This window comes from Phocoena sinus, chromosome 1, assembly GCF_008692025.1.
Source record: "Phocoena sinus isolate mPhoSin1 chromosome 1, mPhoSin1.pri, whole genome shotgun sequence".
Taxonomy (NCBI): domain Eukaryota; kingdom Metazoa; phylum Chordata; class Mammalia; order Artiodactyla; family Phocoenidae; genus Phocoena; species Phocoena sinus.
In genome coordinates this window covers 88,413,215-88,440,192 of record NC_045763.1, presented here as the reverse complement: position 1 = coordinate 88,440,192, position 26,978 = coordinate 88,413,215, and the positions used below count along the sequence as shown (strand labels likewise).

Here is a 26,978-nt window from a genome sequence, read left to right as displayed (position 1 = left end):
CTTAAAGTCTATTTTGTCTGATATCAGAATTGCTACTCCAACTCTCTTTTGATTTCCATTTGCATGGAATGTCTTTCTCCATCCCCTCACTTTCAGTCTGTATGTGTCCCTAGGTCTGAAGTGGGTCTCTTGTATACAGCATATATACAGGTCTTATTTTTGTATCCGTTCAGCCAGTCTATATCTTTTGGTTGGAGCATTTAATCCATTTACATTTAAGGTAGTTATCGATATGTACGTTCCTTTTAGCATTTTCTTAATTGTTTTGGGTTTTCTATTGTAGGTCTTTTCCTTCTCTTGGGTTTCCTGCCTAGAGAAGTTCCTTTAGCATTTGTTGTAAAGCTGGTTTGGTGGTGCTGAATTCTCCTAGCTTTTGCTTGTCTGTAAATGTTTTAATTTCTCTGTCGAATAAGAATGAGATCCTTGCTGGGTAGGGTAATCTTGGTTGTAGGTTTATCCCTTTCATCACTTTAAATATGTCCTGTCACTCCCTTCTGGCTTGCAGAGTTTCTGCTGAGAGATCAGCTGTTAACCTTATGGGGATTCCCTTGTTTGTTATTTGTTGCTTTACCCTTGATGCTTTTAATACTTTTTCTTTGTATTTAATTTTTGATAGTTTGATTAATACATGTCTTGGCATGTTTCTCCTTGGATTTATCCTGTATGCGACTCTCTGTGCTTCCTGGCCTTTATTACTATTTCCTTTCCCATATATGGGAAGTTTTCAACTGTAATCTCTTCAGATATTTTCTCAGTCTCTTTCTTTTTCTCTTCTTCTTCTGGGACCCCTATAATTCGAATGTTGGTATGTTTAATGTTGTCCCAGAGGTCTCTGAGACTTTCCTCAATTCTTTTCATTCTTTTTTCTTCATTCTACTCTGCAGTTATTATTTCCACTGTTTTATCTTCCAGGTCACTTATCTGTTCTTCTGCCTCAGTTATTCTGCTATTGATCTCTTCTAGAGAATTTTCAATATCATTTATTGTGCTGTTCATCATTGTTTGCTCTTTATTTCTTCTAGGTCCTTGTTAAAGAGTTCTTATATTTTCTCCATTCTATTTCCAAGTTGTTGGATCATCTTTACTATCATTATTCTGAATTCTTTTTCAGGTAGCCTGCCTATTTCCTCTTCATTTGTTAGGTCTGGTGGGTTTTTCCTTGCTCCTTCATCTGCTATGTGTTTCTCTGTCTTCTCATTTTGCTAAACTTACTCTGTTTGGGGGTCTCATTTTCTCAGGCTGCAGGTTCGTAGTTTCTGTTTTTTTTGGTGTCTGTCCCCCAGTGGCTAAGATTGGTTCAGTGGGTTGTGTAGGATTCCTGGTGGAGGGGACTAGTGCCTGTGTTCTGGTGGATGAGGCTGGATCTTGTCTTTCTGGTGGGCAGGTCCACGTCTGATGGTGTGTTTTGGGGTGTTTTCGGATTTATTATGATTTTAGGCAGCCTCTCTGCTAATGGCTGGGGTTGTGTTCCTGTCTTGCTAGTTGTTTGGCATAGGGTGTCCAGCACTGTAGCTTGTTGGTCATTGAGTGGAGTGGGTCTTGGTGTTGAGATGGAGATTTCTGGGAGATTTTTGCCGTTTGATATTACATGGGGCTGGGACGTCTCTGTTGGACCAATGTCCTGAACTCAGCTCTCCCACCTCACAGGCACAGGCCTGACGCCTGGCCGGAGCACCAAGACCCTGTCATCCACACAGCTCAGAATAAAAGGGAGAAAGATAGAAAGAAAGAAAGCAAAAAGGAAAATAAAATAAAGTAATATAGAATAAGTTATTAAAATTAAAAAATAATTATTAAAAATAAACAAAAATTTAAAAAGTATTAAAAAAAACGAAAGAAGTGCAACCAAATCAAAAAACAAATCCACCAATGATAAGCACTAAAATCTACAGTTTAGAAAAAACAAAAAGGAAACAAAACAAAAAACAGAGAGACAGAAACCTAGGACAAATGGTAAAAGCAAAGCTATACTGACAAAAATCACACACAGAAGCATACGCATACAAACTCACAAAAAGAGAAAAAGGAAAAAAAAATTATATATCGTTGCTCCCAAAGTTCACCTCCTCAATTTGGGTTGATTTGTTGTCTATTCATGTATTCCACAGACGCAGGGTACATCAAGTTGATTGTGGAGATTTAATCCACTGCTTCTGAGGCTGCTGGGAGAGATTTCCCTTTCTCTTCTTTGTTCTCACAACTCCTGGGGTTCAGCTTTGGATTTGGCTCCGCTTCTGCTTGTAGGTCCCCTGAGGACATCTGTTCTTGGCTCAGACAGGATGGGGTTAAAGTAGCAGCTGATTTGGGGTCTCTGGCTCACTCAGGCCGGAGGGAGGAGGGGTACGGAATGAGGGGCAAGCCTGCGGCCGCAGACGCCAGGACGATGTTGCACCGGCCTGAGGTGCTCTGTGTGTTCCCCCGGGGAAGTTGTCCCTGGACCACTGGACCCTGGCAGTGGCGGCCTGCACAGGCTCCTGGGAGTGGAGGTGTGGGTAGTGACCTGTGCTTGCACACAGACTTCTTGGTGGCTACAGCAGCAGCCCTAGCATCTCATGCCCATCTCTGGGGTCTGCACTGATAGCCATGGCTCGTGCCCATCTCTGGAGCTCATTTAGGCAGAGCTCTTAATCCCCTCACCTCATGCACCCTGAAACAAAGAGGCAAGAAAAAGCCTCTTGCTTCTTTGGCAGTTACAGACCTTTTCCCGGGCTCTCTCCCGGCCAGCTATGGCGCACTAGCCCCCTTCAGAGTGTGTTCACGCAGCCAACCCCAGTCCTCTCCCTGGAATCTGACCTCCGAAGCCCGAGCCTCAGCTCCGAGCCCCAACCCGTCCCGGCGGGTGAGCAGACAAGCGTCTCGGGCTGGTGAGTGCTGGTCGGCACCTATCCTCTGTGCGGGAATCTCTCTGCTTTGCCCTCTGCACCCCAGTTTCTACACTCTCCTCCATGGCTCCGAAGCTTCCCCCTGCCACCACCTGCAGTCTCCACCCGCGAAGTGGCTTCCTAGTGTGTGGAGACCTTTCCTCTTTCACAGCTCCCTGCCAGAGGTGCAGGTCCCATCCCTATTCTTTTGTCTCTGTTTATTCTTTTTTCTTTTGCCCTACCCAGGTACGTGGGGAGTTTCTTGCCTTTTGGGAGGTCTGAGGTCTTCTGCCAGCGTTCAGTAGGTGTTCTGTAGGAGTTGTTCTACATGTAGATGTATTTCTGATGTATTTGTGGGGAGGAAGGTGATCTCCATGTCTTACTCTTCCGCCATCTTGAAGCTCCTCCTAATTTCTTAAATAAATTATTTACACTTTCTATGGCACTTTTATTAGAGCCAAGAGAGGGCATACACCTTGGCGTTTATATATTTCCCCCAAAGGCCCTCCCGTGGAGTCTCTTTGTCACTCTCATCTCAACTGAGTAAGCCTTTAATCAATCTCGTAATTGGACATGGTGCCTGCAGTGGGTCCATGCACATCCTGAGGGTGGGGAGGTCCTTTTTACACCCTTCAGTGATCCTAGTTACTTGTCACTGCCTGGGGATGTGAAAGCAGCTGAGTTGGATTCACAGGGATGCTGGCTGGTAGGGTCCCTGTCCGCAGCTGAGCTGTGACTGGTGATGACCACAGCCTCAGCACCCGGTACAGCACTCCCTTGGACCCTTCAGCAGTCAGCTTTACAATTCTTCTTATACACTCAAAAAAGCCCTAAAACTTAAGGCCCTTTTGACTCTTACTTTCCCTAAAAAGGGGTCCAACATATTTGTGTGAATAGCTGAATAATAAGTGACATGCTTTTACTGTGTGTGCCAGTACTATGCTAAGTGCTTTCCATAGATTAGCTTGTTCAGTCCTCACACTTGTAAGCCATGGATATATTATAATTCCCAAATTAAAGATGAAAAAACTGAGACTCAGAGAAATTTAATAACTTGCCCAGAGTCACACAGCCGGTGTATGCTGGAGCCAGAGTCTGAATCCAGAATGCTCCCCAAGTGTATTTTCTGAGCCACTCCCTTGCACTTCCTCCCCGGTACAGCCAGTAAACTAAGGTGCACACCTGGAGTGCTGACAGTGTAGAATTCCATCCAGGTCCCTTACCTGGGGCCCTTTGTTCTGGGTGGCTAATGTCTCTGTAGTTTCCCAGGAGCGTAGTTTTGACTCCCATGTGCCAATGGTATAATACGGTGTTTCAGCCTGGTTGGTTTCTTAGGGTGAGCCAGAAATCACAGTGCACTTACCAGAATGCTAAAGATAGCCACTACACGTAAATCAGGCATACTTCTTACACTTAAGTGTTCTTAATGGCCCCAGTGTGCTCATATATTCACAGCTATTAGGTTTAACTAACTTACGGTGACACCCACTAATTCACTTGGGCCATTTTTAACATAGAATCACAGGGTCTTTTAAACTCATTCTGTAATTCATTTTCTTTATTCCATAAAGTTTTCTTAGTGGGTATTTTCATTTCATGAAGGTCTATGGTATTAAGATGATAGCTTTGGGGTTATTTACAAATATAATTAAAATAGGGAAAATTAAATAGTAGAGTTGAACAGGCATTGGAGGTATTACTTCAGCATGAAAAACTTCTCTTCATCCCACCTACAAACATGGCTTAGGCCCTCATCGTAGCATGCCTGGATTACCAATAAAATTTTCCTAATAGCCTCTCCTCCTGCCCATTGTAATCCATTTATTCTTCACGTAGTTTTCCAAGTGACTCTCTAAAATGGAAATCATAACATGCAGGGCCAGTTTCATTGGGTGTGTAACCTGTGCTGTCACACGGGGGCCCATGCTCAGGAGGGCCCCGTGGTTGGTTTTGATGCTCTGCTCTTGACATTCCTAATGATTTTTCCACAAGAGGTCTCGCGTTTTCACTTTGCACTGGACCCTGCAATTTAAATAACCAGTCCTGGTAACATATAACCATGTAATCCTCTCATCACACTTCCTCATGAATGATCTAGAAGCCCCTCTTTGAATTTCCTAAGAATTCATGAAATATGATTTAGAAACATCTGGATTTTCTGTAAACTTCCTTATTTTGCAATTCTATAATTCTATGACTGTAAAATGCTTTACAAATATAAATACTAAGGGACGTCAAAGATCTCATATTTACACAAGCACCTTCCAAACTGATCCAGTGCGCATAAAACTAAGACGGCAGTAGTTTTTGTTCATTTGTGTTGGTTTCTCTGCTTGCTTGCTTTATCACACTGTTGACTTGTATAGACTTCATGGTCACACAATTCCCAAGATTCTTCTTTAGCAGTGACCTTTGTCTTTTCCTTTAAACTCACAGGTCTAGATTCAGTTTTTCAGTAATATGCAATGCCATCAGTTATCTTAGTGTCTGACAAGAAATGTCTAAAAGGGCTCAAAGTAAAATAATCTTGATTCACTATATTTTTATATGAATTTGCAGCACTTGTACCACATTTTAAAGAAGAAATTTAGATTTAAACAATGAAACAATTATTAGTTGGTTTATTTCCAAAACACTGACAATAACAGTTGATTGTTATGTATTCATTAATTTATCAAAAAAATATTGCTCACCTATGATGTTCTAAGGATTCAAAGACAAAGGCATTCAGCCCTTAATCTCATGGTGCTTAATACTTAGATGTAGCTGGGAGGGGGAGGGTTCTATTAATTTGCTAGGGCTGCCATAATAAAATTGCACAGACTGGGTGGCTTAAACAACAGGAACTGATTTTATCACAGTTTGCAGGCTATAAGTCCAAGATTAAGGTGCTGTCAGGGTTGATGTCTGGTGCTGTCTCTCTCCTTGAGTTCCAGTCTGGTATTTTAACTTATTTGTTGAAACTTTACCTGATGGCAAGCATGTCTTACATGGAGTTTTGGTACCTAGCTCAGCCTTCAAAACCTGTTTAACTCATTAATGTTATATACTTAATGGATATTACTAATAACGCTATAGGACTACCATGAAGTACAATGTTTCCATGATGAAACAGGTAGAATGTTTTGATTCTTGGTGAATGTGTGAACATAATTGTGTGTTTAGGTAGGAATATAGATTTCCTCACTGGAACCTTCTGTTGAGGCCTGGGACTAATTATGCTTTACTCCTCATTCACCTTACTTTCTACCCCCACTGACCTGCACTCAGTTCACACTCATCCACATGAATGCACGTACACACACACACACACACACACACACACACATCCAGTTAACCACCACATCTTACCAGTTCAACTCCCTAAATATTTAATTAATCTGTTCTTAATTACAGCCATTACTCCAGTTCAGGTTATGACGGTCCAACACCTAGAACCCCTTCAGCCAAAGTGATATTTTAAAACTCAGATCTTGTCCTATCATCTCCTGATGTCCCTTTAATGGCTTTCCATTTTCCTTTTAATAAAAATCCAAACTCCTTCACCTGACACACAAAGCCTTTGTGTTTTTTTGTGGTTTATTTTTCTTTTTAAAGCCATTTTTATTTCTTTGTTGTTGTGAACGAACATATGCTAATTTTTTTAATGAAGTGTAGTAGATTTATAATATTTAGTTTCAGGGGTACAGCATAGTGATTCAATATTTTTACAGGTTATATACTCCATTAAAAGTCATTATAAGATGATGGCTGTAATTCCCTGTGCTATACAGTATATCCTTGTTGCTTATTACATAGTCATTTGTATCTCTTAATCCCATATACCTATCTTGCCCCTCCCCATTTCCCTCTCCCCACTGGTAACCACTAGTTAGTTTTCTGTATCTGTGAGTCTGTTTCTGTCTCACTATATACATTTGTTTGTTTTATGTTTTAGATTCCACGTATAAGAGATATCATACAGTATTTGTCTTTCTCTGGCTTATTTCACTAAGCATGATATCCTCTAGGTCCATCAACATACAGAGCCTTTGGAAACATGATCCCTGTCGCTCCAGACTGATTTCCCGCCACTCCCCTCTCTGCGGTCACCTCCCAGCACTCGCCCACACCCCACCAACCAAACCTTCAGTCTGACACACTGATTTTCAGTTCTTCCAGTTTCTCCTTTTTGCATGCTCTCACCTCTGCTTGAAGAACCCCTCAAGCCATGCCCTCCTCCAAGACAGAGGTAGAGGCTACTGCATATGGCATGGTGGCGGTCAGAGCATGGACTTGGCACCTAACTGCTTGAATTTGGAGCCCTGCTTCATCACTATTAACCATAAGTCCACGGGCTACTTAACCTTAACCTAAGTCTTAACCTTTCTGTATCTTAGTTACCTCTGCTCTTAAGTACCAAAGTCATGGAATTATTTGGATTACATGATTGACACAAGTACTGCATGTAGTACAGTCCTTGACAATAGTAAGCATTCAGGTGATCTTAACTTTTATTGTGATTAATTAGTTATTGAGAGTGAGCCACACACCGTGTTAGCCACTGAGGTGACAAAGAGGAAAGGATATTTCTATCCCTCATAAGCTAGCAAAGAAGAAAAAAATACATTGTTTCAATACAAAAATGATGTCTTTTCATAATTGTTATGAACAAAATGCCTAGTAGCAAAACGAGAATGAGTTCACCACAACAGCTGGACCAGAGACTGGGAATGTGATTTGAGGTGCAGAGCAGGCATCAAGGAGAGAGGGATCTTTTAACATCTAGCCACTCATGTGCCCCAAGCCTAGAGCTTCTTGAGGTACGGGATGAAAGCTGGTGGGGATCATGGGAGAAGAGAGGCCACTCATAGGGTTCATCCTGTCCATTTAATCCTTCTTCTTGAGGAGGAGTGAGGTGAGAGTTGGAGATCGGATGGGGGCACAATGGAAATGAACCTAGGCGGCTTTTAGTTGAATGAAAATTGAGGGGTGGGAGGAGAGAAGTGTCAAGACATGAGATGGGGGAAAAAAAGGCACCTCCTAAGACCCTTGGGACCATAGAGGAAAACTTATCCCCCTGTGATTTAGCCACAGATGAGGGTTAGCAATGAGGTCAGCAATATCCTAAAAGCACACTCTCAGATTTTAAGATATCCCTTGAAATCTCACACTGTTATATTTAATATTTATTATTTGTGTGAAATGGGTAAAGTACTTTGTTGCTAATTGCAAACATATATATACTGTCTTTTATTATATACTCCCAGTAACTATGAGACTCTGTGTGGGGTTGGGGGAGGCCAGGGGAGCATGCCTTCTCTTCACACATTTCTTTTCCTTATTGCATTATTACATTTTCTTTTTAAGTCTTATGAGTCTTTTCCTATTATTGTATAATTTAAGAGAGTATCTCAAGATCTGTACTCCAGTTCTTAGTCTTTAATTTTTTATAATTCATATGATATATAGATTATTATACATAGTGCATATCATACAGCGATTGTGTATTTGGATAATCACTTATCCATTAATTATAGCTTCTTTCCTTAGCTAAAGAAAATCTGAGAAACATTGTGAGTCCTAAGATTTAACCACAAATTTAAACAGTTTTGAGGATTTGTCAGAGATATTTGAGATGTGCTTTTACCATTTTTACCACTAACTTCTTATCCCTGATTTTTTTATTTTTCTTTTTCTTTTTTGTGGTACGCGGGCCTCTCACTGTTGTGGCCTCTCCCGTTGTGGAGCACAGGCTCCAGACACGCAGGCTCAGTGGCCATGGCTCATGGGCCTAGCCGCTCCGCGGCATGTGGGACCTTCCCGGACCAGGGCACAAACCCGTGTCCCCTGCATCGTCAGGCAGACTCTCAACCACTGCGCCACCAGGGAAGCCCCTTATCCCTGATATTAAACTTAAATTTCTTATTTGCATATTTTAATAGTTTAGTAGGTTCTACTTTCTTCATTTGCCTTTAAGTTAAACCAAAACTAATTCCTCAATTCATCTAACAGTCTAGTGCACGTTTTGTTGTATTTAAAGGTCTCTAGGTTGGTCTTTGACATATTAATTTCACTTTCTTACTTACCAGTTAGAGAATTTTAAATCTTAGAGATGATGGAGTTCTCACAATCACAGGAATCAAATTCCTTTTGCTTGCATGTAACTCCTCACATGTCACATAGCTTTCTTGTATCCCAATCAGAAATAAGACAGAAGCCTATCTTTATCTAAATATACCTTACTATTTTATCTGGTGAATGGAAACAGCTGTTAGATGATGGAAATGTTTTTATAGATGACAGAGAAAATGTCAAGTAAAGGAATTTTTGTTCTTCTGGCTGATGGACGAAGTGCCGTGTGTACAATATATTTATCATGGGGGTCATACTGGAGAGAAATGGTCTCCATGTAAAACCAGCCACGGCTGCATTACAAGGATAAAGTAAATGTGTCAGTGATGAAGGGGTTGCTATTCACAGCCAAACCATCAGTCGGCCATTGTGCTGGGGGCAGCTGAGTCACTGAGCATATTCTGATCCTAACTGTGTGTACCAGCTGGTCCTGAACACTGAGCTTGTTGTTAATTTACATCACATTTGTGACTCCCTAGCGTTACCCATTCAGGGACATCAACTACATGCTAAATTCTGTGTCTGTGATTATGTGATCTTTTGTTAGGGACCCATTAAGTATATTGTAAAGAAAATGGATGGCCACCCTTGGTTTTTCAAATGCAACATGTTTAAGGACCTTTATTCCCATGCACATAAGTTAGGCGATTCAATTTATTATTTCTCCCAGCAAATGTAGTTTTAATCCAAATATATCATTTTAATCCTTTAGGTTTTTTCCTGGCACAGAGCAAACAAAAATCTTCATGGTGCCTTGTGACAGTAATAAAACTTACACTCCTTGTAAGATAACTGTGCTAAATCCTACAGACTGTTATTGTCATTTTCATTTAAAAACTGATCTAACTAAGATTCAGAGAAGTTAAGTAATCTGTCTAAGGTCACAGAAATAATCAGTGGTAGACTGACATTTTAGCCCACGTTACTAAACTCCTAAAGTTCAGCTTTTCCTCCTGGTTTACACTGACTAAATAAGGAATCCACCAAGTATTTAAAAGGTATCGGGGGGACCTTCAAGTTGACGGAGGAGTAAGACGTGGAGATCACCTTCCTCCCCACAAATACATCAGAAATACATCTACTTGTGGAACAACTCCTACAGAACACCTACTGAATGCTGGCAGAAGACCTCAGACTTCCCAAAAGGCAAGAAAATCCCCACATACCTGGGTAGGACAAAAGAAGAAGAAAAAACGGAGACAAAAGAATAGGGACAGGACATGCACCTCTGGCAGGGAGCTGTGAAGGAGGAAAAGTTTCTGCCCACTAGGAAGCCCCTCCACTGGTGGAAACGGGGCGTGGGCAGGGGGGATGCTTTGGAGCCACAGAGGAGAGTGCAGCGACAGGGGTGCAGAGGGCAAAGCGGAGAGATTCCCACACAGAGGTTCGGTGCCAACCAGCACTTACTAGCCTCAGAGGCTTGTCTGCTCACCCGCTGGGACAGATGGGGGCTGGGATCTGAGGCTTGGGCTTCGCAGGTCAGACCCCAGGGAGAGGACTGGGGTTGGCTGCGTGAACACAGCCTGAAGGGAGCTACTGCGCCACAGCTAGCCGGGAGGGAGTCCGGGAAAAAGTCTGGAGCTGCCAAAGAAGCAAGAGACCATTGTTTCTGGGTTCTCTAGGAGAGGGGATTCAGAGCATCACCTAAGTGAGCTCCAGAGACAGGCGCGAGCCATGGCTATCAGCTCAGATACAAGAAACGGGCATGAGATGCTAAGGCTGCTGCTACAGCCACCAAGAAGCCTATGTGCAAGCACAGGTCACTATCCACATCTCCCCTCCCAGGAGCCTGTGCAGCCTGCCACTTACAGGGTCCCGTGATCCAGAGATAACTTCCCTGGGAGAGCACACGTCGCGTCTCAGGCTGGTGCAAACTCACGCTGGCCTCTGCTGCCGCAGGCTCGCCCCGCATACCAGTTATAACTACTGTACCCCTTCCTCCCCCTGGCATGAGTGAGCCAGAGCCCCCTAATAAGCCACTGTTTTAACGCCGTCCTGTCTGGGTGGGAACAGAAGCCTAAGGGCAGCCTACACACAGAGGTGGGGCCAAAACCAAAGCTGAACCCCAGGAGCTGTGCGAACAAAGAAGGGAAAGAGAAATCTCTCCATGTAGACTCAGGAGCAGCGGATTAAATCCCCACAATTCCTTTTTTTTTTTTTTTTGGTGGTATGCGGGCCTCTCACTGTTGTGACCTCTCCCATTGCGGAGCACAGGCTCCGGACGCACAGGCTCAGCGGCCATGGCTCACGGGCCTAGCTGCTCTGCGGCATGTGGGATCTTCCCGGACCGGGTCACGAACCCGTGTCCGCTGCATCGTCAGGCAGACTCTCAACCACTGCGCCACCAGGGAAGCCCCACAATTACTTTTTTATTTTACTAATTTAATTTTTTTTTAATTTTAATTATTTTATTTAATTTATTTATTTTTCTTTCTTTTTTTTCTCCCTTTTCTTCTGACCCATGTGGCCAACAGGGTCTTGGTGCTCCACCCTAGTGTCAGGCCTGAGCCTCTGAGGTGGGAGAGGCCAAGTTCAGGACATTGGACTGCCAGAGACCTCCCGGCCCCACGTAATATCAATCGGCGAGAGCTCTCCCAGAGATCTCCATCTTAATGCTAAGGACCACCTCCACCTAAAGGCCAGCAACTCCAGTGCTCGATGGTCCGTGCCAAACAACTAGCAAGACAGGAACACAACCCCACCCATTAGCAGAGAGGCTGCCTAAAATCATAATAAGATCACAGACACACCAAAACACACCACCAGAAGGACAAGATACAACCCCACCCACAAGAACACAGGCACCAGTGCCCTCCACCAGGAAGCCTCCACAAGCCACTGAACCAACCTTACCCACTGGGGGCAGACAACAAAAACCATGGGAACTACAGACCTGTAGCCTGAGAAAAGGAGACCCCGAACACAGTAAGTTAAGCAAAATGAGAAGACAGAAAAATATGCAGTAGATGAAGGAGCAAGATAAAATCCCACCAGACCAAACGAATGCAGAGGAAATAGACAGTCTACCTGAAAAAGAATTCAGAGTAATGATAGTAAGGATGACCCGAAATCATGGAAACAGAATGGAGAAAATACAAGAAACATTTAACAGGGACCTAGAAGAACTAAAGAGCAAACAAACAATGATGAACAACACAATAAATGAAATTAAAAATTCTCTAGAAGGAATCAATAGCAGAATAACTGAGGCAGAAGAACAGATAAGTGACCTGGAAGATATAATAGTGGAAATAACTACTGCAGAGCAGAATAAAGAAAAAAGAATGAAAAGAATTGAGGACAGTCTAGAGACCTCTGGGACAACATTAAACATACCAACATTCGAATTATAGGGGTCCCAGAAGAAAGAGAGATAAAGAAAGGGTCTGAGAAAATATTTCAAGAGATTATAGTTGCAAATTTCCCTAACATGGGACAGAAATAGTCAATCAAGTCCAGGAAGCACAGAGAGTCCCATACAGTTAAATCCAAGGAGAAACACACCAAGACACATATTAATCAAACTATCAAAAATTAAATACAAAGAACAAATATTAAAAGCAGCAAGGGAAAAGCAACAAAAAACATAAAAGGGAATCCCCATAAGGTTAACAGCTGATCTTTCAGCAGAAACTCTACAAGCCAGAAGGGAGTGGCAGGACATATTTAAAGTGATGAAAGGGAAAAACCTACAACCAAGATTACTCTACCCAGCAAGGATCTCATTCATATTCGACAGAGAAATTAAAACCTTTACAGATAAGCAAAAGCTAAGAGAATTCAGCACCACCAAACCAGCTTTACAACAAATGCTAAAGGAACTTCTAGGCAGGAAACCCAAGAAAAGGAAAAGACCTACAATAACAAACCCAAAACAGTGAAGAAAATGGTAGTAGGAACATATGTATCGATAATTACCTTAAATGTGAATAGATTAAATGCTCCAACCAAAAGACATAGACTGGCTGAATGGATACAAAACAAGACCTGTATATATGTTGTCTACAAGAGACCCACTTCAGACCTAGGGACAAATACAGCTGAAAGTGAGGCGATGGAAAAAGATATTCCATGCAAATGGAAATCAAAAGAAAGCTGGAATAGCAATTCACATATCAGACAAAATAGACTTTAAAGTAAAGACTATTACAGGAGACAAAGAAGGGCACTACATAATGATCAATGGATCAATCCAAGAAGTAGATACAATAATTGTAAATATTTATGCACCCAACATAGGAGCACCTCAATACATAAGGCAAATGCTAACAGCCATGAAAGGGAAAATTGACAGTAACACAATCATAGTAGGGTACTTTAACACTCCACTTTCACCAATGTACAGATCATCCAAAATGAACATAAATAAGGAAATACAAGCTTTAAATGACACAATAGACCAGATAGATTTAATTGATATTTTTAGGACATCCCATCTAAAAACAACAGAATACACTTTCTTCTCAAGTGCTCATGGAACATTCTCCAGGATAGATCATAACTTGGGCCACAAATCAAGCCTTGGTATATTTAAGAAAATTGAAATCATATCAAGTATCTTTTCTGACCACAACGCTATGAGACTAGATATCAATTAGAGGAACAAAAAACTGTAAAAAATATAAACCCGTGGAGGCTAAACAGTATGCTACTGAATAACCAAGAGATCACTGAAGATACCAAAGAGGGAATCAAATACCTAGACACAAATGACAATGAACACAAGATGACCCAAAATCGATGGGATGCAGCAAAAGCAGTTCTAAGACGGAAGTTTATAGCAATACAATCCTACCTCAAGAAAAAAGAAAAATCTCAAATAAACAACCTTACCTTACACCTCAAGCAATTAGAGAAAGAAGAACACAGAAACCCCAAAGTTAGCAGAAGGAAAGAAATCATGAAGATCAGATCTGAAATAAATGAAAAAGAAATGAAGGAAACAATAGTAAAGAGCAATAAAACTAAAAGCTGGTTCTTTGAGAAGATAAACAAAATTGAGAAACCACTAGCCAGACTCATCAAGAAAAAAAGGGAGAAGACTCAAATCAACAGAATTAGAAATGAAAAAGGAGAAGTAACAACTGACCCTACAGAAATACAAAGAATCATGAAGGATGACTACAAGCAACTATATGCCCATAAAATGGACAGCCTGGAAGAAATGGACAAGTTCTTAGAAAAGCACAACCTTCTGCAACTGAACCAGGAAGAAATAGAAAATATAGAGACCAATCACAAGCAGTGAAATTGAAACTGTGATTAAAAATCTTCCAACAAACAAAAGCCCAGGATAAGGCGGCTTCACAGGCTATTTCTATCAAACATTTAGAAAAGAGCTAGCACCTCTCCTTCTCAATCTCTTCCAAAATATAGCAGAAGGAGGAACACTCCCAAACTCATTCTACGAGGCCATCATCACCCTGATACCAAAACCAAAGATGTCTCAAAAAGAGAAAACTGCAGGCCAATATCACTGATGAACATAGATGCAAAAATCCTCAACAAAATACTAGCAAACAGAATCCAACAGCACACTTAAAGGTTTATACACCATGATCAAGTGGGGTTTATCCCAGGAATGCAAGGATTCTTTAATATACGCAAATCAATCAATGTGATACACCATATTAACAAATTGAAGCATAAAAACCATCTGATCATCTCAATAGATGCAGAAAAATCTTTTGACAAATTTCAACACCCATTTATGATAAAAACTCTCCAGAAAGTAGGCATAGGGGAATTAGCATAATAAAGGCCATATATGACAAACCCACAGCCAACATTGTTCTTACTGGTGAAAAACTGAAACCATTTCCTCTGAGATAGGAACAAGACAAGGTTGCCCACTCTCACCACTGTTATTCAACATAGTTTTGGAAGTTTTAGTCACAGCAATCAGAGAAGAAAAAGAAATAAAAGGAATCCAAATTGGAAAAGAAGAAGTAAGGCTGTCACTGTTTGCAGATGTACATGTACTGTACAGAGAGAATCCTAAAGATACTACCAGAAAACTACTAGAGCTAATCAATGAATGTGGTAAAGTAGCAGGATACAAAATTAATGCACAGAAATCTCTTGCATTCCTATACACTAATGTTGAAAAATCTGAAAGAGAAATTAAGGAAACACTTCCATTTACCATTGCAACAAAAATAATAAAATGCCTAGGAATAAACCTACCTAAGGGGACAAAGTCCTGTATGCAGAAAACTATAAGACACTGATGAAAGAAACTAAAGATGATACAAACAGATGGAGAGATATACCATGTTCTTGGATTGGAAGAATCAAGATTGTGAACATGACTATACTACCCAAAGCAACCTACAGATTCAATGCAATCCCTATCAAACTACCACTGGCATTTTTCACAGAACTAGAACAAAAAATTTCACAGTTTGTATGGAAACAAAAAAGACCCTGAATAACCAAAGCAATCTTGAGAAAGAAAAAAACAGAGCTGGAGGAGTCCGGCTCCCAGACTTCAGACTATACTACAAAGCTACAGTAATCAAGACACTATGGTACTGGCACAAAAACAGAAATATAGATCAGTAGAACAGGATAGAAAGCCTAGAGATAAACCCATGCACGTATGGTCACCTTATCTTTGATAAAGGAGGCAAGAATATACAATGGAGAAAAGACAGCCTCTTCAATAAGTGGTGCTGGGAAAACTGCACAGCTACATGTGAAAGAATGAAATTAGAACATTCCCTAACACCATACACAAAATAAACTCAAAATGGATTAAAGACCTAAATGTAAGGCCAGACACTATCAAACTCTTAGAGGAAAACATAGGAAGAATACTCTTTGACATAAATCACAGCAAGAACCTTTTTGACCTACCTCCTAGAGAAATGGAAATAAAAACAAAAATAAACAAATGGGACCTAATGAAACTTAAAAGCTTTTGCACAGCAAAGGAAACCATAAACAAAGTGAAAAGATAACCCTCAGAATTGGTGAAAATATTTGCAAATGAAGCAAGTGACAAAGGATTAATCTCGACAATATACAAGCAGCTCATTCAGCTCAATATCAAAAAACACATTCAACCCAATCCAAAAATGGGCAGAAGAGCTAAATAGACATTTCTCTAAAGAAGATATACAGATTCCCAATAAACACATGAAAGGATGGTCCACATCACTAATCATTAGAGAAATGCAAATCAAAACTACTATAAGGTATCACCTCACACTGGTCAGAATGGCCATCTTCAACAAATCTATAAACAATAAATGCTGGAGAGGATGTGGAGAAAAGGGAACCCTCTTGCACTGTTTGTTGGGAAGGTAAATTTATACAACCACTATGGAGAACAGTATGGAGGTTCCTTAAAAAACTAAAAATAGAACTACCATAAGACCCAGCAATCCCACTTCTGGGCATATACCCTGAGAAAACCATAATTCAAAAAGAGTCATGTACCACAATGTTCATTGCAGCACTATTTACAATAGCCAGGAAATGGAAGCAACCTTTATGTCCGACAGATGAATGGATAAAGATGTGGCACATATATACAATGGAATATTACTCAGCCATAAAAAGAAATGAAATTGAGTTATTTGTAGTGAGTTGGATGGACCTAGAGTCTGTCATACAGAGTGGAATAAGTCAGAAAAAGAAAAACAAATACTGTATGCTAACACATATATATGGAACCAAAAAAAAAAGTGGTTCTGATGAACCTAGGGGCAGGACAGGAATAAAGGCATAGACATAGAGAATGGGCTTGAGGACATAGGGAGGGGGAAGGGTAAGCTGTGACAAAGTGAGAAAGTAGCATTGACCTATATACACTACCAAATGTAAAATAGATAGCTAGTGGGAAGCAGCTACATAGCACAGGGAGATCAGCTCAGTGCTTTGTGACCACCTAGAGGGGTGGGATAGGGAGGGTGGGAGGGAGATGCAAGATGGAGGGGATATGGGGATATATGTATATGTTTAGCTGATTCACTTTGTTATACAGCAGAAACTAACACAACATTGTAAAGCAATCATACTCCAATAAGATGTTAAAAAAATAAAATATCAATAAAATACAAAACAATTGATTAACTTTTAGAAGCAAAATGTTTTTTAAAAAGCTGTTTTAGGGCTTCCCTGGTGGCGCAGTGGTTGAGAGTCCGCCTGCCGATGCAGCGGACGCGGGTTCGTGCCCCGGTCTGGGAAGATCCCACATGCCGTGGAGCAGCTGGGCCCGTGAGCCATGGCCGCTGAGCCTGCGCGTCCGGAGCCTATGCTCCACAATGGGAGAGACCCGCGTACCGAAAAAAAAAAAAAAAAAAAAAAGCTGTGTTAATAATCAGAACCTGAAAAAATAGACTGTGATAGTTTAACTCTGAAAATTAAAGATAATTCCATAAAATCATTTTATTACTTTATGTGCTGCTTAAAATAGTAATATATTAATAGATGTAAAAGTTAGATATAGTTAAAAGATATAGCTAACTATTGTCTTACAGAACACGAGTGCCCTAAAAAATGGTTTTAGGTTCAGTACACAACTCCAACCAATACAATAAATAAAAATAATAAAATAGCAATAAATGCTGAAATAGGAACAATATTTGTGAATATTAACTGATATATTTTTCATTTCCCTTGAATCATATGCTCTTGTCTATGTCTACAATATCTAGTAGAAATATAAAATGAACCACATATATGATTATTAATTTTCGAAGTCATATATTTCAAAAGCTAAAACAAAGGTTCAAGTTTTAAAATATATTTTATTTAACCAAGTATGTCTAAATTTTAACATTTCAATATGTGTCAATATAAAAATTATTAATGAGATATTTTGCATTCCCTTTTTTGCAAAGTTTTCAAAATCCAGTGTCTATTTGTCTTTTGCAATTCATCTCAGTTCTGATACTACATTTCCATCTCAAGTATTTGATCTCTATTTAGGTTTCATAAAATTTACAGTGTAAAAGTAGAAACACATACCCAGTTTGTTCCAAACATATTTAAAAGTTTTCTAATAATCAAAGCAAGTACCAGTTTTAAAAACTGAAATTAACTAATATTAAAAATGCAGTCCCTTGCTCCCACTGTCTATGTTTCCAGTGCTCAGTAGCTCTAGCTAGTAGCTACCATATTGGGCAACGTAGCTCTAGGATTTCTCATCTGTTATTCAGTGTCTCAGAGAAGGACATGCCATAAGAGAAGGGCCAACATCTATCTCCTCGTTTCCCTGTCCGCTAGCTTCTGGCAGCCCCCACTCTACTCTCTGCTTGTATGGGGTTGACTATTTTAGACTGCACATATAAGCAAGATCTTGCAGTATTTGTCTTTCCTCGCCTGGCATATTTCACTTAGCATAATGTCCTGCAGGTTGATCCGTGTTGTCTCAAATGGCAGGACTTCCTTCTTTTTTAATCCTGAATAGTATTATATCTATACATACCACACAGATATAATGTATAGCAATGTAACTACACTGTATTGTGTACTTGAAATTTGCTAAGAGAGTAGGTAGATCTTAAATGTACACATACACACAAAATGGTAACTATGTGAGGTAATGGTTACATTAAATTAGCTTGATTATGGTGATCACAATGTACACATATATAAAAACAGCAAGTTGCATACCTTAAGTATATTGATTTTTTAAATTTGTCAATTATACCTCAGTAAAACTGGAAAAAGAAAAAGAGAGATGGGCCAGTACCAATTAGAAAAGGAAGACAATGTTTGGCTTCAGTAGTCAAATCTCTCTTTGTCAAAAGAGAACAGGAATTTCTAAATTCCAAAGCTACCTTTACATTTGAAGATCTGTGTATTTTATTACAAGGTAATAATAAAGAGTACACAGGATATAGTATAAACAGGGTGGTACCACCAACATATAGGAGGGGAAGGTGGCAGACTTTCTTTCTCCCTCATTCTGTTCCTCTTCAGTGCAGGATGGATGCCCATGATGAAGTTTAGGTCAGTTAGGGGAAAAAAAAGTAGCTGCATGCTCTATACAATCTAGGTTTAGTACATAAAATCTATGGCTTCAATATACCACTGTTTATTGTGCTTCCCCAACACAGCCCTGAAAGGTCTGAATTATGTGGACACAAATCTGGTACAAAGTCCATGGTCTTTCTACCACTGCATTACCTCTCATCACAATTCTCTTACATACCCTATCAAATACATTTACATTGCAGTTTGGCAAATTTATGATCATGGATAAGTATGGATATAATAATAAGACTTTCAGGACACTGCACACCTGGCTTAATAAATGTACACTCCAAATTTTGTTCAATGTCTCTGTACCAATTTGCAAATAAATCTCCATTGGAGTGCCATGGAATTCTACCCTTGACACTGCCTTGTTATTGGTGATCTGTATGGTGCTAAGAAGAAGCTGAGAGAAAGGGGACTAATTTGATAGATGTCAACCTCAAAGGTCAAAAGGGTTTTAACAAGGTGGAATGCTATTTTGAAAACAATTAAGAAATTTGATTTTTAAAAAATAATCCCAGGAATCCAAGATAAGAAGAACTTGGTGGGACATCAGTCCATGTGAGGACTACAAACAATATGACCAGTAGTAATGCTATGTGGTTATTAAAAAACAAAACCAAAAAAACCTATTGCTTCTTAGGATATATGAATCAAAGTAGTCAAAACCTGGAAATCAGTTTAAAGAATCCATCCTAACCTGATTATGAATTGTAGATTCATGAGTAAGACTATAGGGTGCAATCCGAATAAACCCACACATTATGGTCAATTAATCTGTGACAAAGAAGGCAAGAATATACAATGGAGGAAAGACAGTCTCTTCAATACGTAGTGCTGGGAAAACTGGACGGCTACCATTCTCTAACACCAAACTCAAAATGGATTAAAGACCTAAATGTAAGACTGGATACTATAAAACTCCTAGAGGAAAACATAGGCAGAACACTCTTTGACATAAATCACAGCAATATTTTTTTGGAGCAGTCTCCTAGAGTGATGGAAATAAATACCAAAATAAACAAATGGGACCTAATTAAACTTAAAAGCTTTTGCACAGCAAAGGAAACCATAAACAAAATGAAAAGACAGCCTAAGGAATGGGAGAAAATATTTACAAACGATGCTACAGACAAGGGACTAACTTCCAAAATACGCAAGCAGCTCATACAGCTTAATATCAAAAAAAAAAAAAACAACCCAATCATTTTATACATAAGGAGTTCAAGGCTTAGATAGGTTGAATAACTTGCTTAAGTAAGTGACAGAGCCAGGACTCAAACCCAAATCTCATTGGTTCCAGAGCAGGTAATCTAATCACTATGCCACAGTTATCCCTGATGGATCATTTTTACAAATTCCAGTCCATTCATTCATTCACGCATGAAGCAGATATTGATTGATTATCATAGTTTTCTTTTGACACCATGACAAAATACCACAAACTTAGGGACTTAAAACAACCCAAGGTTATTATCCTAGAGTTCCATAGATCTGAAGTCCAGCATGGTCTCACTGGGCTAAAATCAAGGTTTCAGCCTGGCTGCATCCCTTCAAGAGGCTCTAGGGAGAATTCATTCCCTGCCTTTTCCAGCTCCCAGAGGCTATCTGAATTCCTTGGTTGGTTGCTCCCTTTCTCCATCGTCAAAGACGGCAGCAAAGCATCTTCAGATCTCTCTGACTACAGTTAGGGAAGGTTATCCACTTTTAAAGACTCATGTGATTTGGTGACATATTCACAAGTTCCTAGGATTAGAGCCTCGGCATTGTTAGGGGGCTAATATTCTTTCTATCACAGGTGCCTACCCTGTACCAGGTTTTGATCCAGGCAATATGAGATAGACAAGGAGGAGAAAGACAATAGCAACTAAACACATGCATATGCAAGACAATTTCTGATAGCGATGTGTATTTTCTGACAATAAAAGAGTTCAAAAATTCACTTTTCCCCAAGCATGCCATTCATGCATTCATTAATTCAACATTTTTGAATACCTACTACATAAAAGGAGTTCTATGCATTTCAGGTAGAATGGTGAATGGACAGAGGTTTTATTCTAATGGAATATTCTCGTGGAGGCAACAGATATACCTACACAGAAATGGGGAACATGATTTTAAATAGTGACAAATGCTATGAAGAAAATACTCCATACTCTTTCTCTTGTGCCTTTGCATTTTTCATTTATTCGTTCTTTTATTTAGTAAGTCTAGTAAGTCTTTTGAATGCTTACTGTGTTTCAGGCAAAGTGCTAACCTCAGGGCTTACAGTACAGACTCCAGATTTGCCTTCTGTGTCCTCACTGTAGTGAAGGGAACAACCCAAATGAGTATAAACCACACACTGTGGTAAGTGTTCTGGGAGAGGACGACGCAGGTGCTTGGGGAGCGCATAGCAGGGTTACGGATGCTCTCCCTGGGTCTAGGACACCTTTTACCCCCATTTCCCCTTTGCCGGGAACTCGTACTCATCCTTCTGGATCTAACCTAGATGCCTCCTCTTTGAATAATAGTTTCAGGTGTATAGTAAGTAATTAACAAACACAAACATTTGTGTTTTTATTTTATAATAGTATTGTTTTAAAATTGTACAGTGCTTTCTCATTTACCCAAGAGATAGATTAATATTCTCACAAGTGAGTCCATTCACTTTACTACATGGGCATTGAGATTATATTTTATTAAAAGCAAACAAGTAAGCAAAACCCCTTTATATGTGTGTCAATTATTGTATATATTGTATAAGCAAGGAAAAAAATGTGTAGAAGAATATACACCTCGCTGTTAGTAGGTAGCAAATGACTGGTTTTAACTTTCTGCATCTTGGGGCTAATAGATATTCATGGGATTGACGAATAAGAACTGCCTAATAATGGCTAAATGGCTTGGCCTATGAGGTAGTGAGCATTCACTGACCCTTGAGGACTGAGCAGATACCATCCTGCTCAGATTATACACCCTTCTGTTTGTGTTTTATTTTAGCTACATTTTGACATCTGGTTAACCTAGATGGTTTCATAAGTGAATTAAAAACCAAGAGAGCATAAATAATCAATTCCTGTCCTGTGTCAAACTTGCTTAATAGATTCTCATGCTATAATTTCCTCTTCTGCAAATTAGGTATAATAGACCTCCTGTAAGGATAACACAATTAGACTGGTTAAAAGGCACTTACATTCATAAGTACCAAAAAGTTTCTGAGTACATATAAGTGCAAACTCAAATTTTTCTTTTGTGACATCTATGTCAACTGATTATGGTACAGAAAAATCTGTGCATTATAAAGCACTACAGTGACCCACTTTAAAGTTGAAATTATTTGAATAAATGTCGTCCTTCTCCCATAACGCTTAAAATTCAATTATCTTCTATTCTGGTTCTGGACATTAAGTGGGGATCTGGTGGGGGAAGAGCCAAATCCCAGGCTATTCCTAATATAAAAGCCTTTTCATGAGTTTGCATAGTGGCCAGACTGTGTCTTGGGACCCTTTATAAACAATGCTTAAGTCATAGAGCATCTTAGGAATAAACTCAAATTCAAGAGACACTTCAGAGGATTGTAGCCCAAGGTCACAGATTACTATAGGCCTACACAATTTGGATAAGTTAGGGCTGAGCTCTATCTGTTATGGCCTCTGGGGTTGAAGGAGAAGGCAAATGTTTTCCAAAGCCATACAGATTCTGTAGGAGATTTTCCACACAAACCACATATATACTACTTCCTACTTTTTCCTAATAGTAGAGTATAGATATAGCCTCACTGCTGTGTACTATGGTGGCCTTTTTTCCCTTATTTTTAATTTCATTTCTCTTGCATTCACTGATACTTAGCTTATGCCATTTTCTCTAGGCAAGAAATCAGTCAAGAAAGAAACGAAGGTTAAAGGCACCAAATGCTTTACCCCTACTTCCCATTGACATCTCTCCTTCTCAAAAGTGCCACCCCCAATAGTTAAGTTGTATATTCTTCATAGTAAGCTTTGTCTTGAGTCAATTTTTTCATCTATAAAATGAAGGTAATGATGATTTCTTACTAATATGGTTATTTTGAGGATTTAATAAGTAAAGTAAAATGCTTAGAACATTGCCTTGAACAGCCATCGCTCATTAAATCATAGCTATAATAAGTATTAGCGGTATTAATACTATTCAGTTATCATTTCACGTTCATTTTGTTTTAATAAGGATAGGATGTCTTTAGCGTTCTGACAGATGTGAAGAAATGCAAAGGTAAGAAGTTAGTAATCAGCCGCATAGCTGTGTTACAGAAAATCCCACAAGCAGCTCAAATTTCACTCCCTGTTTATATGCACGAGTCAAATAAGGAATTACTCTATTAGGTGCGTCACTGGACACCTGAAGTGGTGTGATATTCTTGCCTTGTTACTCATGTGGGCAAAACTCTTTAATATATTCTCTCAGAATGGCAAAAGCACCATTTTCTCTTTCTCATCTCCTCCTATTTCCCTCTCATGTGTACTTATTCTTCTTAACTGAGATTATTTAGCTCTTTCAAGCACAGGCTTAGAATACACAGACATAGCTCTGAAGGTCATAGGCCCAAAATGGAGATAATCCAGCTTTTTTTTTCCGTAGAGTATCAGGACCAGGGATAGATTGCAAAGAGCTAGAACTTGGCTAGGTAGAAGCCTTGTATCACATGAACTGTTTAAATATTCATACAGTGTGTACTGGCAGCTAACAGGGCTGCAAACTTGCCCAGAAAAAAAAAAAAAAAAGAGAAAAGATAATTACTGAATTTCATAGCATTCTAAAATGGCTGCCATGAACTAAAAGCATAAGTGCTGATTTTGGTTTAATCTCTTAGGCAAATGTATTTTTTATTCAACTGAGGACAATAGGCAAGTGGTTATATGCATTTCTAAGTATTTTTCTGATTATATTATCAGTATCAGATTCTGACATTAATATCATAAAAACTGATTGCACTGTCAAAGCCATCTCTTTAATAGTTACTTTACTAGTGACTTGAAATAATAACTGACACATTTCCTTCACAGTCAACAGATTCACTTATATAGGAACACATGGTTTAAGTTATGAGCAATTGAGCTATAGAATAAATCAGATTGGGGGAAAGACTGGGTTTTTTGAGCATGATGGCTCACAACTTGAAGGCATTTCATTCTGTGCAATCAGCTGACACTTAATTGTTCTTCATTAGGATATGTGAAGATGCCAAAAATGTAGGCGTTTACTAATTGTTTTGTTTTGGCTTTAGCTGATACATTTCCCCCATCATCGTTAATTTATTTTTGTTGTCCTAATGCTGGTTGATAAAATTTGGTTAAAACAAAGTAATTTCACAATTTCAGGTAACAGCATAAAAGCAAACCTTGGCACTGTATTGAACTTTAAATTCTTTTTTCAAAGTAGTATCTGTTTAGTGGAAATCCACTCCATTTTGTTTTTTATAACTATACTCACAACTTCTAATTTTTATAAAGTATGCATCCTCTCCATATGGTATACAAAAATGTAAACATTAAAAACATTCATTCATCAGTTTTCCCCTTCTAATAGTATTGATCTAAAATGTAAATTCAGATAAAACAAGAATAAGTACATTAAAAGTTATAAAAAAGTCACTTGGAATGTCTGCACTCAGTATCTTAGATAATTACTAGTACATAAGAATTGGCCATTAGTCAATATAAGGTAAGTAAAATGAACTAATCACTACTTTTAAACTCTACTTTTAAGAAATTCTTTCAAAAAATTCATAAACTTCAGTTAATTATTTGAACTATATAGGCATATCTATGTCAATAAATATATATATGTACAGACACATATGTGAGGTGTATATCAAGGAAATACATTCATGGAAAGTCATGTTTTTCATTTACTATTTCAGATGTACATTACCAACACAATCAAAGCCAAAGGAACAAGACTTGCTAAGCCCGTTCTATGCCTGGGCTTAATGTGTTTGGCCTTTCTTACTGGGCTCAACAGAGTAGCAGAATATCGAAATCATTGGTCCGATGTGATAGCAGGCTTTCTGGTTGGAATATCTATAGCAGTATTTCTGGTAAGTACAAATTTCTTTAAATATAATTTGTTTCTTAATCAACGTGTATAACCACCTATTAGAAAATACAGGTGTGAATCACTGGGTTTAGTTGTCAAAAGGTGGTATAGCAAATAGAAATATTTATGCTTTAAGTCATTCGTTTCTTCCTGCTCTCTCGTTTATTCTGCCCAAAGTCAGGTTTGGGGGTGAAGAAAACACATTGGGTTGACCAAAATGTTCGTTCGGGTTTTTCGTAACATCTTACGGGAAACCTGAACGAACTTTTTGGCCAACCCAATATATTCTACATTTAAAGGTGAACAAAATATTTTCATGTAAAATGGAACGGGGCTAAAAACACTCATGCCTCCCCAGATGGTTTTTAAACTGGGTTGTTTGAATATTTTAAGAGTTTCCTCATGGCACTTTGCATCCTGGAGTATGTAGACCATCCCAAAGTGCCCTGGTGCCTCTGCGCAGTACTCTTAGTGAGCCGCCAAGTCTCAGCACCTGATAACAGGTGAACCTCACTTGTGAGATGAACTGGTTCCCTGCAGTGACTAAAAACCCAGGGATAGTTTCCAAGACAACGTCGCGCAAATCAGATTTTGGCAAGGAGTGAAGAGCATACGTAGTGACTTCTGATGAAGTCATCTCTACTCTTATGATAAAATCCCCTTGGAATATGTCTATAGGTTTTAGTTGTTGGAAAATAGAAAATTCAGTCTGGCTGGAGAATTAATCAATCCATTATAAGTATGGATATTTTACCCAAATGGAAAAAATGTGTAGACTACTGTATAAATCAAAACATATTTTTGCATTGACACATTATAAGAAACACTTTATTTTAATTTTAGTTATATTTAAATTGTTTCTCCAGAGTAACTTCCCTTCTTCAGTTTATTTTCACTAGTTCATAAGCAGTAAGCAAAAACTTATGTGAACCTTTCTTCTACCAAAGCTTTGGGCACTATCTATGTGTCGGGCATTTTAGGAGGTTATTTCTTCTAGAACTTCCAGCGGTAAAGTGGTGACTATCCCCTGATCCCTCTCTAGACCCTGTGCTGCTTTTCTTGCTGATGTCACTCCCTCTGATGTCCAAAGTCCTGAGAGACTTAGTCTCACCCCCCTCTGTTTCCCAGAGATATCCTGTAGCCTCAGGAAAACTGGGGCCCACCCACGCTTGGGCCAAAACCTTTCCCTTGCTGTCACTTATCACAATTGAAACAGGTTAACTTTTTATAAAACAGAACAAAACAAAAAGCATCTTACATAAATCCTAAGAAAATAATCATAGGCAGGGCAAAGAGCATACCAAAAGTCAAAGTTTTAAAACACTGCTGTCAGATGTAACTGCGTTTCAGCTCTGCGAGTCCAGAACATCTTTGCTAGCATCTCATCAGGCTTCGTCTTATCCTCCTGTGGCTGTTACGATCTTCCCTTTACTGCCAGTGAATGTCGTGACCCCCTGCGTTGTGAAATCTAGAGCCCTCGTGTCTTCCCTATCGCGTCCTTTTCTGAGAACCATGTGGTGAATGATGAGTTGGGCTCTAGATACCCCTTGGGTTCAAGACCCTCCTACTGCACATATTTAGAACATTCCACAGGCCCCTTCAGACATTCCCATGCACCCAGGAAAATGACCTTATAAAAAGGTCATGTGAAAACGCTTTAACCACGTAACGGCTAAATAAGCTTTTATACGTTCATTCCCAACTGTTTATGAATGTGAGTGCCTACAGGTGCCAGGCAAGGTGTCAAGAACTGGGGCTGCAAGGAGGCTCAGATAAACATGACCTGTCTGCTGTGGGAATCTGTTTCCGGGGTCAGGGAGGAATAGTCGGGCTATTCCCTCAAACGTTCCCTCCCTCTCTTCCTTCGTGAAACAAACATTTACCGAGACCCTATTCTAGTCCAGGCACTGTGCTTGGTGCTGGGAATAAATACACGAAAAAGATACAATCCAGGTACTC

The 26,978-nt window shown here is 39.4% G+C and overlaps 1 protein-coding gene across 2 annotated transcripts in view; it reads left to right on the top strand.

Moving 5' to 3' along the window:
- PLPPR5 (phospholipid phosphatase related 5) overlaps positions 1-26,978 on the top strand; it is a 126,561-nt gene that overhangs the window by 72,695 nt on the left and 26,888 nt on the right. For both annotated transcript variants that reach the window (XM_032645784.1, XM_032645794.1), the window contains exon 4: positions 24,844-25,020. In XM_032645784.1, the coding sequence (XP_032501675.1) occupies positions 24,844-25,020 (177 nt within the window). The remainder of the gene's footprint in view (positions 1-24,843; positions 25,021-26,978) is intronic.